This window comes from Arachis ipaensis, chromosome B6, assembly GCF_059453495.1.
Source record: "Arachis ipaensis isolate K30076 ecotype BB chromosome B6, ASM5945349v1, whole genome shotgun sequence".
Classification (NCBI taxonomy): domain Eukaryota; kingdom Viridiplantae; phylum Streptophyta; class Magnoliopsida; order Fabales; family Fabaceae; genus Arachis; species Arachis ipaensis.
In genome coordinates, this window is record NC_142441.1 from 118,440,762 (window position 1) to 118,458,631 (window position 17,870).

The window sequence follows — 17,870 nt, forward strand, 5'->3', positions numbered from 1 at the left end:
ACTTCATAGAATAATCTTGATATATTCCTTTGATGGAATATACAAATATAAGATCAATTATAATTTTGAATTATAATGATACATTCACTTCAAAGAATAATTATCTTTTAATTTCATATGTCTTTGTTATGACCAGTGCGGACCTAAAAATTTTAGGAGTGGGGGCAAAAATATATACACTAAAATAAAATTTGTTGAATATTATTAATTATATGGAGATATATATAAAAATTAAAAAAGTTAGTAAATATTTTTTTATTTCTAAAAGTTGAACTTAAAATATTTTAATTAAATTATAGAAAACTTATTATCCTAACTAATTTTTTATACACATTTAATACTCAAAGACTGAATCAATTAGCACATTAGCGGCTAATGATACACTAGTATTTATAATTTGAAACTAGAATTATATATAAATACGAGAAAAATTAAATTTGCATATAAAAAGTATGTTTATATAAAATAATAGAAACATAATTTACAATTTTTTTTTCTTTCTTTCTTTTTAAAATAATTCATTTTGTTATATATTTTTTAATTTAATTTTGATATAATGTTAGATGAAAGATTTTATGCATCTGTTTAATTATGTATTGTAATTTAAATATTTTTTATTACTATTTCTAAAAATTAAAAGTTATATTTTAAATTAGTAAATTAATCAATTTATTTTAAAATTTTATATGCAACATAGGTACATATAATAAAACAAAAGATATAAAACAAATAATAAGGATGAATAAATTGAGAATAAAATAAAATATATAAAATTATGAAGAAAATAAAATATTAGATTAATACCTAAACTATAATTGTTTGAATTAAAATTTGCAATTGAAAATTTTAAAAAGAGAAACAATGAAATTTGAAGATACATAAAGTCATAGAGAGCTATATAAAAAAAAATATAAAGAATTTAAATTTTATCTTTTGATGAAAAAAAGATGACCACTAGACAAGGAATAGAAAAAAAAGGTTGAAAATATAAAAATAAGAAGAGGATTTAAGGGAATAAAAGAGTGATGGCACAAAAACTAAATTTGATTTGGTTAAATAATAGTCAAAATAATAGAAAAATAAAAAAATAAATTTAAAACTTTGGCCAATTAAATTTAATTTATTTGTAGTGAAGTCATTTAAATTTTAAAATAAAAACATATTATATATAACTATTTTTAAAAAAAAATAAAAATACAGTGGGACAAGTACCCCTCATGCTTGTGCCTAGGGCCTGTGTCTGGTTATGATAAATAGTAACATCATTATCCCCATTGCTTGATCAGCAGTAAAATTATTACTCTTATAACTATTTCTAGAAAATTAAAGAATTGTCACGATCTATAATGATAATTTTGTCTATAAAAAAGTAATTTTTTATTATTAAATGGTATTTTCAAGATTCATTAGTTCACAATAAATTTTTGTAATTATTGTAATTCTATAAAGATTGTCGTTTTAGGTATTCGAAAGAAGCATCCCTTATAGGTGATAATAATATTTTTTTTTTGATCTATAAATTCTTTTAAAATAACAAAATTCTTAATCAAAGAATAATTTCTTTTTTATGTGAAAGGTTAGATAATAATGTAACTACAGATATTCAGAGTTGAACATTTTATCCATTTAAATGAATTATATGTAATCTATGATCAATATTACAATGATATTTTCAGAACATACTTATAAATATAAATATTACAAGACTTATAGTTTTGATTTAATGGTGTCTTTTGTAACACCCTACCATACAGAGTCTTATGCTTAAGTCATAATTCAGAGATGGCAAGGTATTACGACCTCTAAAAATTAAAATTTAGTACATATAGTAGTGTGAATAAAGATTATAACTAGGAGCCTTTGAAGAAAAAGGGATAAAACAAAATCGCAACTCGAAAGCGCAACACTCCGATCGAAAACGTGACGAACAAAGGATAAACCAACGTGAGATTATATATATACAAAGGAGTGTCAAAAACATGAATATCAAGAACTCATAATCCGGTTACGAAGATAACCGGTCCGAGCATAGCAATGTATACAAGTAAATAAAATAGGAAACCCCAAGGAAAATCCAAAGGGACATGAATACAAGGAAACCTATTCTCCAAAATCTCCTCTAAAAGGAGTCATCACAGTTTGTATTATTTATTGGAGATAAGAGTAGCTAAGCAAAACATATAAACAAAAATAGAGTCCCAAGAACAAAGGATCTTCGCTAATCCAGAAGTCTCCAGCATGTTTTAGCGAGAAGCATCACGTCCTGTATCTGAAAACCACAAAATCTACATGGGTGAGAACCAGAGGTTCCCATCATGGTAACAGTTCCCACATATTTAACATGTAATATCAGAGAAAAGACGAAGGTAATCCTAGAACTTCCACCAGATAAATCAAAGCTTATAAACAGACTAAACCAAAAAAGGCAACTGACTAAAGATTCTTCAGTCTAACTGATACTTCCCTTTCCAAATCTTTCAAACCTCCCAACCATCAGCAGGAGTATAATATGGCAAACACAGTTATATCAGACAAGAGATATACAAATAGGAACAGATAAGGCATTTAGACAATTAGCAAGTAATATACAGTCAATTAGGCAATCTCAAACAAATCACGTAGTATGCAATATGATGAATGCATGTCCCTAATGGCTGATAATATCATCTGTCGATTATATAGCCAACCCGACAAGTCTTGGTAGCTAACCATTGGATTGTCCCTCTGTCGCGCATCCCCAACTCGAGTTATACTCAATATAATCGTGATCATAATCATGATCCATATCCAACACCCTCACTAGTGTATATTCACGGGGGCAAGCTCAACCGGAACTTTCACAGTGTCCGGCCACCCTTACGACATAGGGTCAACAGAGTCTCGAGTCTCCACCTAGAGCACGTGGTGGCTAGCCATTGCTTTCTTCCAGGAAAACTCGTGTTTCAGATAGTAGAAGTACAACATTCACAATTTCATTCAATAGCATATATGCATTTATACTCAGCCATAATCAATAATGGCACCGCCATAACACAGCAATAACTCAGCCATCCGGCTCATGGTTAAATCCATAACCAGCCAATTCATAACAATTACAGCCCTTAGGCTCGTGGCACATACAGCACTTCCACCGCTATCCTCCACATCTCATATAGTCATCTTTGATTCTCATTGATCATTCATTTTTCCCTTACTTCACTCGCAAGTTACTACATTCCCTAGCTCCTTTTCTCATTGCTAGGCATATCATAATGATTTAAGACATAAGGAGTAGATCGGAGGCTTAAAAGTATGAGATTTGGCTTTTAAAACTCAAAAATCAACTTTGGGATGAAAACAGGGCCACGTGCACGCGTCCTCCAGGCACACACGTCCTCCACGCGCACGCGTGGATGGGAAAACAGTTAAGGAACGCCTATGCGTCAGCCACGCATACGCATGGGTGCGTTTGTGCCCCACGCACAGAACTCGCACAGTGCTCGCGCAACTCTCGGAAATTTTGGCTGGGCAACCATTTTAGCACATCGACGCATATGCGTGAGCCACGTGCACGCGTGGATGGTGCTTTTCTGAAAAACGACGCGCACGCGTCAAGCACGCCTACGCATGAGGGGGTATTCTGCTAAAAAATTTTCTAAGTTAAAAGCTGCAGAATTCACAGATTTAAACCCCAATTTTCCAACAGACATAACTTCATCGTTTTAAAACATTTTTCGCCCGTTCTTCGAACGGCATAACCACCCCGGATCCAATTTCAAGTCTAAACAAATTTGGCACAAAACCGGGATCCGGAGTTCAAGTTACGTTCCATCAAAGTATGCCCAAAAACCACATTTTCATTCAAAACCACAAAGTGCCATTTTCAAAACATCCCAATTCCAACCCTTCTCAAAATCAAGGAAAGTATGCCAAAAATCAACTCAAGCCTCTTCAACTCATACATTAGCATATTTAACACATTACAAGCCACATCTCACCATTTCATCCCATCTCAATCAATTAGCCTAATATTAAATACATTAACATGGCACATACCCTTCCTCATCACAATTTCTAATCACACCATTACCAATTAACCAACATTACACATAATCACTACCATGCTCACTCCCACATGGTTCCACCCACAATTCAACCTCAATCATTCATCAAGCATATATCACAACATGCATTTTTTCCTCATATATCACACCATTAAGGCATCAATATTCATAATCACATATATGACCATATCATATATCTCAACCATTCAACAACATCAATAATTCAATGCCTATCTTAGGGCCTCTAGCCTAAGTATTTCCTACCACATTATATCTTAGATACGAGAAACCGAGATCATACTTTAGTCGATTTCCCAAGCTCAACCGGAGCACTTCCAAATCACTTGTCCACAAGCTCTCAATGTCTCAACACCTCCAAAAATAGATTTTTACCACCAAAATCCCTTTTCAAGCTTTTTAAAGTCTCAATCAAGCTCCAATACCCACATATACACAACCTAAGCCACAATCATCATACCCATACACAACATCTCAATACCCAAACATCATAGAACAACAATTAACACTAGATTTGAGAATCTTACCACACCCAAGGTCTAAGGAGACAAGATTAACCTTCTTCTTCAAGAGAGTTGGGTTCTATAACATCAAAGAGCCCAAAATCTCTACATTTTTGTCCATAAAACTCGAAAACAGGGGCTGGAATTTCGAAGAACAAACTGTGACTTACCTCAAGATTGATTGTATGGGTTTTGTAGAACTCTCCGCGGTGAACGTGTGGCTGCAAACGGTGCAGCAATCGGAGCTCTAGATCGAAAGTTATGTTGATTTGAAGATCAAATGAGAGAAAGAACTTGAGAGAGTATTCTTTCCTTCTCTACCACCATTTAAGCATGTGTGTCAGTGTGTGTGTCAAATGAGGAGAGAGAGTGTTAGGGTTTTGGTTTAGTTAGTTTGGGCCAAGGGCCCACTATGGGTTCGGTTGGTCCGATTTGGCCCGGTCGGTTCAGTCTTGGTCCGATTTCTACAAAATTGGTACTGGAATTCTCGTCTCAATCTCCTCTATCATATTTAGCCATAAAAATCACATTTTTGACTTTCTAGAATAAATTCTCATTTATGAGTTAATTAGTCATTAATTAACCAAGTTTTACATCTTCAAGATCTATCAATATAAATTTGAACTTTCAATATTGATGATAAGTATTTTGTTCATTAACATATTAAAAGTTATAAATTAAAAATAAAAAAATTTGACATAATTAAAATTTATTACAATAGATCTTCTCTTGTTTAAATTTGATGTTCGTACCCGTACCATATTATAAAATAAATAAATAAAAAATAAATATAAAATAAAAAAATATAAATAAAAAAATTTAATATTAATATTTTTTAATATTATTATTTTAAAATAATAGAAGTATATATATATATTACAAGGTACATATATAAAGAGAGACGAATGTTTATGTTATTATTGTGTATATTTATGTGAGATTTACTCTTTATTTATACACCTATTAAATTTATTTTTTTAAATTTTATTAAATTCAATCTTTTTTAAAAGCAAGAACCTCTCAATCTTAAAAAATTCAGCCGCTTATGACATATTGACATCCATATCACACGTCACAACATCAATTATTTAGGAAGGAGAAAGTATAGAGTATCAACATATCATAAGTTATAACATTAATATATTATTTGTCAATTTATTGTTAATAACAATTAATTATTATATTTTAAATACATATATAAAGAGACACATTCAAAAAATATATTTATAAAAATATTTTTATTAAATATAACCATAAAAAAAATATTTTTATTAGATATATTTATAAAAATACTTCTATTAAATATAATTATAAATAAAAATTGTCAAAAGTTGACAAAAATACTGTTGATAATCTAGTGGAATTGTTTAGGAAGTTATGTTTCCTTAATGAGTTGGCTAAGAAATGGTGATTTTCTGATAAAAGTAAATAAACAATAAAACAATCCACTCGTTTTTGGTTAAGAAGGTGGAGTTTCCTCCGGCGAAGTGGAACTAAATAACAACTTGCTTGTAGAATCCCGAAAATGTCCTTACTCCCCGACGAGCTCTGGAGGCGAATCCTCGAAATCGGAATTGAAAATCGCAGCTTCAACTACAAGACTCTCTGCTGTATCTCCATCACCTGCCGCCGCCTCCGCCTCCTCTCCGCCGAAGACCCTCTTTGGAACCGCCTTCTCTCCAATGACTTCCCCCTCAACCACAACGTTACCCCTTCCTCTCTCCCTTCTTCTTCTTCTGCAAAATCCATTTATAAGTTCAGGTTTGAATTGAAGTTCGATCATTGGCTTCCTTCCAATTTTGGATAATTCTATTATCTGGGTATCCAGGAAGTTCAGATTTTTTTTTTTTTTTGATTTTGTTATCTATGCTAGGTTTTATCAGGTATTTTGCTAGAATTTTATTATCTGGCTATCTGTGAAGTTCAATTTTTTTATTTCTGTCTGAACTTCTGAGCTGCGTTTTTTTGGGTAGAATTTTAATATCTGGGTATTCATAAAGTTGTTCTTATTTTGTTTATTTGATTTTATTTTTGGTGGTTAGGTTTGAGAGAGACAAGGAGAGGAGAGTAGCGGCTCATAGGAGAGCAGTGCTGAGAAAAGAAAGCCAAGTTGCTGAACATTCTAGAAGGCTTCGTGCCATTGAGACTCGGATCAATCAAGAGACTTCCAAGATGAGAGAAACTGTTGCAGAGTTGTCCAATTTGCGCAGGGTCAGGTACTTTGCTAATCTTATCGTTTTTATTGAAAATTCGGTAGCAAAGTTTTCATGCCTGTTATGATGTTGTCATAGTAGTAGTTATTTGCATGCTGATCACATGTTTAGACACAAATAATTTGCAATCTTTATCATGAATGCATTGCTAATTGCCTTGTATTTACTGCAAAATCAAAGTTGTGATTTTCCTCCTACTACTTTGATATTAAAGCCAGTTCAAGTTGAATCCTATGCTATCTTTTCGGCGCTGTATATGCTGGTAAAATTTGGGATGGATATGTAATACGTTATGCTTGGAGGTCTTTAACATGGAAAGGAAATGGGGTGGATTTTCTTATTCATTCCCTGGTCATCACATGCATAACACCGTGCAGCTTTTGTAGAGTAATGCTATACATCCAAGTCTTTTTAATTTGCCTTCGTGTGCATTTCTTTTTTTTTTTTTTTTTTTTGTAAATATGGGCCTGTAATCTTTGGCACTAGAAACTGTTGTTTGCCCTTTTTGTTGATGTGGTTTTGTGATTGGTTCCTGTAGGCAAGCTTCTGTGGCTTTGAATGTTTGGCAACCGGAGGTTGTTCGAGGTAGGCAAAAGCAGATGGTGGAACAAAGTGTTGTGCCTGCTGAATCTCGAATACATGCGCTTGAAATGGAACTTAGGCTTTGTAGGCAACAGATTATCGGGTTGGAGATGTCCTATGTAAGTGTTGATATTCCCATATGATATGATCTATAAAGATTCAAAGAGTTGCTGTCACTTACATGAAATTGTACCAGCAAGAGGAAAAGCGCAGACATGATACTGCAAAGGAAGAGTTAGAATCCATAAATTATCATCCTGTTCAGGAGTATAATGCTGTGACTGCCACGGAAAATGGGCACATCATCAAGCGGAAGAAGTTGAAAAGATGCAATAGCTGTGAGGCTCTAATTCTGATTCTTCCATATATTTTGCCGCATTGTCTAATGCCAAATTATTGCCTGCCTAAAACTGAATCCTTTTCGGCTTTTTTCCTCCAAAGATTTTGACTTGCATCCTGTATTTTGTTAAATTTCCTTTGTAAATAATACTTACACCTTTTGCATTGTTTATTATAGTTATGGGGGTTATTTTTAATATTGGAATTGGTTGCACTTCTGATTGGTTTTCTTGATTGTTTAGTAAGAGTACGAAACTAGTAATAAGACATATTTCTTGATTTTGCAGCACATGAAAAACAATGTAAAGCTTCATAGATGGGAATAATTCTTGAAACGAGTACAAGATGATTTCATGGAGAGGTATGAGCAAATGTTATGATCCTTCTTGTGGTAAAATGTGGACCAACTATCTATTTCAAATTGATTTACGAACTAAAAGAAGTATCTTGCATGAAATCTTCACATATTAATCATGATTTGCCATGCATCTTGGTGATCACTGTACTTGAAAGAAAAAACACTCTGGCATGTGCAATTTAATTTTACATTCTCAAATACTATTTCCTCCACAACAGCAATGCAATGACAACTGCACCTATCACACTTAAAATATACAATTCTTTTTTTCCTCTCTCGAAATCATTGCCATTGCAATTGAAAACTGGATTCGAGTTGAGCTGCTTTATTGCAAATGCATATTGTTTGTTTACTGATTCAGTAATCCAGAACAATTGATACTAAAATGAATTCGGGAGGGGAGGACTGGTACAATTGCAATTTTTTTACTATTGATATCAATATATCATACAACCTATGTTTTTCCATTATTTTCTTGATCGATGACAGTATGCTTAATGTAATTGCTTGATAATGAATTATAATGACACAATGATATATGTTTTGAATTTTGATAGGCAAAGTTTCATTGGATGTGACCAAAATTTGCAGGGATTCGAAATTACCTGGTCGTTTACTTCCAACCAAGAAGATTGTGCTTTAATCAAATCCTCTGCCCATTGCATTTTCATGGAAAGGAACTCATTAGCATGGATTGTAACTCTGACTAGCAACCTACTTAAAAGAAAAGAAAAGGATCTTGGAATGATATCTACTAAGTTAAAGAGTTAGGATGGCAACTGAGCCACTCAATTGTAGCATGTGAACTTCATGGGAAAAGAAAACCATGTGAGTTAGATAGAGTGAAGAAGTAGGATCATATCATAGGTGGGAACAATTTGTATAGTCATGTGGGTTCATTTGCTTCTTCTCCCATGGTTCAGGAACTCATTATTCTTCTGTTTGATTGTATACTTGTTCTATTGGTTGTTGTAAACCACCTCTCTCAATTTCTCTGACACACATCACCTTCACCAAGTCACAAGTCACATCAGTGTGAGGTGGCATTAGAACATACTGTTTTCTTTTCATGATGTTCTTCCAACTTATTTAAATTCACAGTAAAATAATTTGATTGGAGGGTCCAACTGGCCCCCTCTCCCCCATGAAAGTAGTTATATGAAGTTGATGTGTGTGGAAAGTTTTCAAGTGATCTAGGAACCTTGGTGTTTCAGTGATTTTAACCGTTGATCTCAATATCAATGCTGAGATCAACTATTAAAATCACTGAAATACAAATATTTATAAAACATTTGAAAACCTTCCTATAACATTTACATTTGACTTATTTTTCTTCTTGCACCGAACCGAGTCACTCATTTCTACTGTTGAATGTATGGGAAACAGTGGAGGAGAATGCATGGATTCGCTGTATCAGAAAGAGTACAATATTATTACTCTTCAGTCGAATCCCTTGTCATATTACACAGTCATATGTTATGTTAAATCATTGGTTATCTTTGTTTATGGATTTTCAGGTGAAGCATTTATGATTTGGTTAGTTAATGTATTATGTATGCATAAATGGTTTCAGAAGTAGAGCCACTTAGTGGTTGGGGGTAATTATCTTCATTGTGTAATTTTATTGAATATTTTTATTATTTGTTAAAGCATATTGGTGTGGAAATTTATGTGAACATATTATTTCACACGACATGTTAGATGAAGAAATAGTGCTGTCAGTTTCCCATGTATTCAACATGGTACAGCTAACGTAGCAAATTGTTCTTTGCTTGGTTACAACAGATGTGAAATTTGGCAGAAATTATACATGCACAGTGGAGCCTCATAAATCCCAAGTAGAATTTATGGGGCCAGAATCTTTTCTTTTTTTTAAAAAAAAAATATAAAAAGAGGTGACACAGTGAAAATAGTTGGGGATGAATGTTGATTTGTTTATTTTACAATGTTAAAATATTCTTATCATTCAAAAAATTCTAATAATAAGTGGTATAAATATGATGGTTTTGAGTTTTAGTTTGTAAGAATTGTGAAAAAAAAAGAAGAAATCATTTAATCGAGGTGTGTTTTGCTATTCAATTCTTTTGATTTTTTTTTTTCATGTTTGTTACGTCTTGGAATTAGAGGAATTAGTCTGACATAGAAATAGAAGGTTTTAAAAGAAAAGGAAGCACAATATAGTGATTGTGCAGAATTAACATTCACTTTATGACTTGAAACTGCGGGTGCTGTTTTTTACTTTTTTATTTATTTACTTATTTATTCTCTGAGAAAGAAAACTAAGAGGGCGTTTAATTTGTATTTTTAATATTTTCTGTTTTTTAAATTTTGTGAAAAAAAATAAAAAGTAAAAATAGAAAACAAAATTTTATTATTTTTATTGTTTTCACTTATTTTTTTACAAAATCTAAAAAATAAAAAATATTAAAAAATAAAAAAAAAAAAAATACAAACCAAACAATAAATTTTGGACTTAATACTAATGCCAATCACGGTGACCTACATCATCACTTTTGTTTATTTATTTATTTTAATTATGTAATTTCTTAGTCACTTTATTTTTTATCAACTAATATTTATTAATATAATAATTCTAGACAACTAAACTTTTTATGTAGGCAAGTTCAATCAAATCATGATACATATGCATTTTTTTTTCATTTCTTCTTCTATTTCTTTTTTCTCTTCTTCTTTTTCTTTCTTCTTCATCATCAGCATCCTCATTATCATCCATTACATCGTTTTTTTCTTTTTTTATACTTTTTTTATTTATCTTCTTTGTTTATTTATTTGTTTGTGTATTTTTAAAATTTTTATAAAAAAAAAACATAACACAAAAAATTATGATGACAATGATAAAGAATAATACTAAAATTTTTTATATAAAATACGAAATAAAATGCACACCGAAATTTATTATATAAAACATAAAATTTGAATTTATTTTTAAGTCACATCGCAAGATAGTTTGTTGTTTAGGACCTAAGAGTATATAATTCAACTTTAAAAAAAATTTATTTAGATAAAATTTTTCATTTTTGAAGTAAAACATAAGATATAAAAAAATTTTATATCAACAATAAAATATGAAAAAGAAGAAGAACATATTAGAAAAAAAAAAGATAAAATAGGAAGAAAAAAAGTAATAGAAGAAGATACCTTAGAAGAAATTTTGGTATTACGATTAAAAAATTTCGGTGTTATTTTTAAGAGATTTTGATGTTATTTTTGTTAATGATAACTTCTAATTAATTAAGAAATGTCCTATGTCATCGTTAAAAAATTTTAGTGTCAAAATTCAGAAATTTTTTGTGTTAAATTTAAAAAATTTTTGCTGCTAATTTTTTTAATATATTCTATAAAATTTAAAACTCTACTCTTTCTCCTCTTCATCATTTTTTTTTCATTTTTTTTATTTCACCTTCTTATAATTTTTATTTTCACCTTAAAAAAAATACTTGAATAATGCCAAAAGAGAAAAAGAAACAAAAAATATAGCAACAATAATAGCAATAAAAGAACGATGAAAAGGAGAAAACACGAAAAAAAAAATATATGATTTATGGGTACTTTGTGCGAGTGGTTTTTAATTGGATTTGAATGAACTTAAGTTAAATTTTAATTAACAAAAGTATTTAGATGAATAATGAAATTCTTATCAATAATTTATCTACACTGAATTATTAGTTGAATTAAATAAATTGAGTTTTCGGTAATAATATATAGATATCGGTGCTTCTACTGAGTTTTGGAGAAAAAGGTACTATTATAAAACTTTTACGGTAATTATTTATTTGAAGTTATTTTTATATGAATATAATAATTAAAAATTATTAAATAATATCTTAATTAAATATATTAAATTATTTAATAATTTTATCTATTATTTTTATATAAAAATATCTTCACTGTTTAATAATTTTTAGACTTTTTCTTATTTTTATATAAAAATATCTTCACGGATCGGAGTAGTCACCAAATTTTGTACATTTCATGAAATAAAAACCACGCATATAAAAGAGGAGATATAATTAATCAATATTGGAACAAGACGCTTAATAACGTCAAAATTAAGTTTTAAATATCTGATTAAACATGTAGTAGTGGTATCATCAGTCATCACGGGTCATATCAGGCGTGAAAACTGTTGTAATCTAGTTGTTAGAAGTTTTTCTTTAAATATGGAGAACTAGTCATTAAACTTAATCTAGTGGTTCACCCAAAATGTGATAAGAATATGTGATGCACAATTTTTGCACTACATACAAGCAAGAGTCTGTAACAAATATTTTATTTATTTATTTATTTTATAGATTATCATGTATGTTCAAATAAGTATAAATATCAGAATGATTAGAGCTTTCTTTTCCAAATTTTAACACAACTATAAATCTCAATAATTGGAGGATAAAATGTCTGATAATAAAAGTAGAAACACTCTTCAATTATCATAATATAAAAGAGTAAATCACGTATATAAAATAATTTTCTTTTAACATTACGCGTTTGTTCAAAATGATTATAGGTTACATATCTGTCTTCTTTAACAAGCATGCCTCTTGAAGTTGAAAACATTAGGAAATTATCAAACTATTCTAAAAACTTAGACACAAATGCACAATAGAATTTAGGAGACATATGATTGGCAGAATATTTGTATATTTTTTTTATGTAAAATTCCTAGAGTAAGATTCTTATTAGGATAAGAAAATATTCTGCAAGCCACACAATTTCACATAAAAATTAAAAAGAAAATAAAAAGATGGCAATGATTTCACAATATCTATATGTTCTAGGTTTTCATGTATGGGCATGCACTTGGACAGTTAGTTGCATTTGAAGATGTATGAAAATTTCTTTCCCAATGAATCAATATCCGTTATCATGATTATTAAATAATTGAATATCAAATTTGATTGGTTGACCAATTTGTTGAATCAGCAAAAACAAAAAATGAGAGTGTACCATTTATATCATCACTTTATGAAAACGCACATGGTTGAACCACGCCGAGCGATGAATGCACTGTGGCATATGGGGCAGTAGCTTAGGTGAAAATACGTGTAATCTATGAAGGTATATACGTACAAATTCCATGTTGTGGTATCAATAGATCTTTACATGAAGCTAAGGTAGCTATGGTCAATTCCATGTGGGGTACATGTTTTCATGACTTTTTAAATCAACACATTGAAAACTCATCTCTAAAAAGGAGATGGAGCCATGAGCCACATTCAATCTTCCCTCTTAAATGCCCTTATTACTCACTCCCCACCGACTCTAATAATATTCTAAATAATAATAATATAATGTAACTCTAACCTTATTTTTCGTTGCTAATATAGTATAAAACCGTTCGTAACACTTGTCGGTAATTATAGTAGCAAAATCGTATCATGATATATAGTTCAAATAAAATTTTAGTTGAAGGTACAATATCATCATATACAAAAAATTGTGTTAATGTGTCCGTATATTCTGTATGGTGTTGTATGTTGTGAATGTCCATAGGTTAAAAGAGTGACACTATGAGTAGCCGCTATATAATAGGTGATATATTAGAGGCAAAGAAAGGAGTTTAGTTCTCTAAATAACGCACAAGTATTAGCCATTAAAATATTGAAAGAGATATTATTTGAAAACTAACATTCTGTCTGTCTTAATAAAGGAGGCCAAGTAAATCAGAGTTAGATCTGTTAGAAAACCTAATTCCTCTAAAGCAAGCATGGGGGTACGGAAGGCATGTAATTGTTGATTACCTTTTCTAGCAAGTGGTGATAATGGTTTAGTGTTGAAGAATGGTTAGATTTTGCATACATAAGAGATAGTTCATATTGTCCTCTCTCATAAGAAGGAAGGAGCAAGACCTATGGAAATTGCATTGACAGTGACACAAACTCGGTACTAACACATGCTTTCAGTACATAGCCACACTTTGACCACATGGTTAAGAATTAATTTGAGGAGCCTCTTAAGAAATTAAAGACACACCCAACTAACAATATTTCAATTATATCGTATAAATTACTATATTATTAATCTTTTTTCATTTCACTAGAGATTATGTTTTTACTTTAGCGTTTTTTGGAGGCAACTAGGTATCCTTTCAAAATTATCTATCATTTAGTCTATAGAAGAGAGAAAAACTAAAAAACAAATAATTTTTTTATAAAAAAACAAGTAATTTTTTATAAAAATAGATATTTAAATTAATTAAATAATATTATTTAAACTAAAAGATTGACTAAAGATTGAAAATTTAAAAGACAAGTAATATTTTTCAAAAAATATGAGGTGCCATTGTGGCAAAATGAGGACACCTCGATAAATAATTTAAACATGATGAAATTTTGGTAAAAGTTTAAAAAATAATATTTAAAAGATGCTTTATAAATATTTTACAAGCAATCAAATAACGAAAAAAAGTAATTTTAATAAAATAATATAGTATTGCTAAATTTCCTAGCTCTTTACTGGTAACTTTTAAAAAAAGAAAAATAAAATAGTGATATATTGGGTAGTTGGTTTATCACGAGCTTAGTAACCTTTTTGATATGCATGTACAATATATAGTAATATCCATGATCCATGGTTTTGAATAATTTCGTTTGAAAAAAGTACACAAAGTAAATGGTTTATTATTATTCTGCACGGTGACACAGACTATATAGTGTAGTATAGTATATAGTGACCATAATAAATCACTATATATTCATCTCTTTGTTCAAATTCAACATTATCTAAACATTCCCCCAAAAGCTAGCAGCAACCCTTACTGAAATCACCCAATGTTATGCACATTTTTATGGTATTTTCTGCTCTCTTCTGTGCAAATTTCATTAATTGTTACCAGTCCGCTAAATTTGGCAGGACTACTTCCCAAACATTCACTTTTCTTGTTTCCATCGCTCCGGAACCCAAAATAACTAATTATTAGAAAATGTGTAATGATGATATACAAATTTTTTTTATTCGTTTATATATTCACTTTAAATTTACAATATTATTTTTTAAAAGTAATTACATATTGAGTTTCAAATAATTACACACAAAAATATGTACGTTTCTCATTGGAAAATAATGTCAATTCTTGCTTTCAAATTTTGTGTTCGGTTAATAAATTGGAGATGTCCCATTTAATTTTTAATAAATTAAAAGAATAATAATAGAAGATTAGAAGAAAAGTATACCCAGCTATGCATCCATCCATCCCCATCTTTTCAATTTATTAGATGTTTACCAAAGTCTCATGTATAAATTTAATTTAGCGATTGGTGATTGATTATTAGCTTGCTAAGAGATATACATCAAATGATCCAAGCAAAACCCTACAAATAAATTCAATCGAATAAAAGGTTATACGTATACAAGATCAATAATATATTATTCACTTTACTTAATAACTTTGTTGACACAAGCCATGGTGCCACGTGACCCATAAAATAAAATTTAAAAAAAAAAAAGGAAGAAGAGAATTAATACATAGTTGAAACTTGAAACTCGTCGCTGACTTTGGTTTTTCTATATATAATAATAATAATATTGAGTAATAATGGATAATTATAAAAATAGCAGTAGAAAATAAGGGATAGTGAAAGAGTTAGGTGAGAGAGGAAGGGCATGGTAGATGTGAGTGTGTAAAAAATAAAGTGCAATTTAATTTGGGTCTCTCTTAGTGTTTTAAAGTCATCAAGTATATATAAAGCATTCACATGCATTGGTACTATTTGAAAGCTCTATCTCTTTCTCTTTCTCTTGTTGTAAAAACTAGTAGCATAAAAGAGAGGTGAGTGAGTGAGTGAGTGAGTGAAGAAGGAAGAAAGAAAGATGGGAAGGCCTCCATGCTGTGACAAAGTTGGAATCAAGAAAGGTCCATGGACACCTGAGGAGGATATCATCCTTGTCTCTTACATCCAAGAACATGGTCCTGGAAATTGGAGATCAGTCCCTACTAACACTGGTAATTAATTATATATTATTTTAATTGGAATTGAGTCCATGAATTTGACAATAGAATAACAATGTTAATTATTTGTTGAAAAGGGTTGTCAAGATGCAGCAAAAGTTGTAGGCTAAGGTGGACAAATTATCTAAGGCCAGGAATCAAGAGAGGAAACTTCACTCCCCATGAAGAAGGAATGATTATTCACTTGCAAGCTCTTCTTGGTAACAAGTAATATTCTCCCACATATAACAAATTCAATTAATATTATTATTATTATTATTATTATTGTTTAATTTGTTGATTAATTAAAATAATATATATAGATGGGCAGCCATAGCTTCATACCTTCCACAAAGAACAGACAATGACATAAAGAATTATTGGAACACACATCTAAAGAAGAAGCTCAAGAAATTCCAACAACAACAAACATCTTCCATGGATTCTTCTTCTCAGCACCTTCAAGCGTCATCTAAGAGCTTCAGTGACAGAATTTCATCATCAGATAATAAGTCTTCTCAGTGTTCATCAATTACCACATCCTATGCATCAAGCACTGAGAACATTTCAAGGCTTCTAGAAGGTTGGATGAGAACTTCTCCAAAACCATCTTCATCATCTTCTCCATTCATCATCAAAGGAGCAGGAGGAGGAGGACCATCATCAAATCATCATGAGATTGATGAAGAAAACAATAACAACAACAATGATAATAATAAGGAGGTTCTTCTAGTCAAGTCTGTTTCTATGCCTGCTTTGAATCTTGAGCTTCATCATCATCAGAATCATCAAGACTTTGAATCTATTCTTTCCTTTGAGAATCTCAACACTACTACTGCTTCTTGCTGGGACAAATCTACTTGTGATTCTATGCCTAATAATAATCACAAATGTTCTTCAGAACCTGCTGCTGCTACTACTTTTTCTCATCATCATCATCATCATCATGAAATTGAGGAAGAAGAAGAGGACTATGAGGATCAAGAGGAGAGAAAGAATAGTAAGAGTAGTAGGGATAAGAATAATAATGACAATAATAACCCTCCATTGTCATTCCTTGAGAAGTGGCTATTGGATGAGAATGTTGGTCATGGTGAGGAGATCATGGAGTTATCTCCTATCTTCTAATAACATTCAAATTATTATATATTCAAAAAAGAGCACTCCATTCCCTAAGTTTGGGATATGTGATGTTACTTTAATAATTTCGAAGGAGGATTAAGGAAGTGGAAAGAAGAAGCTGCAAGAGGAGGATGGAGAAAAACAAGAAGAAGAAAAAAAAATGAAATATCTTGATCTTTCTGACTAGGGTAAAACTAAATCTATCTTTTTCTTTTCTTTTTCTTTTATTATATATATATTACTACTATTATTATAATTATTATTAGATGTGTTAATTGGAGGTTCTGAGAAGTTTAGAATCTCTATTCAACTTTGTAACTTGATGTTTATTTTATGATGAATTTGGTTCTAATTGTTTGCATTGATAATTAAGTAGGTAGTTTCTTATATTGCATGTTAATCTTTAATTTCTTTGTAGAGAGCTGCAGATAAAGTTAATTGTTAACTTTAATTTAGCACAAATACATATGAAGAAGACTTGAGAAACTTTCATGATTGTCAACTCGAATTATGAATAATATTCTGGAATATTTGCTTCAAGGAACACTTCAAAACAATATTAGTTACTAACCTTATTATATATGCTGTTTTAATTTTCTGTTTTTTCTTTTTTATTTTATTTTAATTTAATTAGTTACTTCTGATTAATACTGTACATCAGTGAACTGTGTATGTACTTAACAAGTTACCGGGAAAAATGGAAGATACATAATGAAGAGCACTGTGTTTATTACGGAGCCATTTAAT

General features: G+C 30.5%; 2 protein-coding genes across 2 annotated transcripts; both read left to right on the forward strand.

Annotated features, from left to right (window-relative positions):
* Nucleotides 1–5,581: 5,581 nt before the first annotated feature.
* Nucleotides 5,582–9,032, forward strand: LOC107604761 (F-box family protein). The gene is made up of 7 exons (XM_016306435.3): nucleotides 5,582–5,635; nucleotides 5,923–6,325; nucleotides 6,607–6,780; nucleotides 7,316–7,478; nucleotides 7,556–7,697; nucleotides 7,986–8,059; nucleotides 8,614–9,032. The coding sequence occupies exons 2-6, from the start codon at nucleotides 6,090–6,092 to the stop codon at nucleotides 8,012–8,014; spliced, it is 744 nt and encodes a 247-aa protein (XP_016161921.1). The 5' UTR covers nucleotides 5,582–5,635; nucleotides 5,923–6,089; the 3' UTR covers nucleotides 8,015–8,059; nucleotides 8,614–9,032.
* Nucleotides 9,033–15,769: 6,737 nt separating this feature from the next.
* On the forward strand, nucleotides 15,770–17,311 carry MYB60 (myb domain protein 60). The gene is made up of 3 exons (XM_016306434.3): nucleotides 15,770–16,016; nucleotides 16,100–16,229; nucleotides 16,325–17,311. Exons 1-3 carry the CDS (start codon nucleotides 15,884–15,886, stop codon nucleotides 17,127–17,129), a joined length of 1,068 nt encoding a protein of 355 aa, XP_016161920.1. The 5' UTR covers nucleotides 15,770–15,883; the 3' UTR covers nucleotides 17,130–17,311.
* Nucleotides 17,312–17,870: the final 559 nt, after the last annotated feature.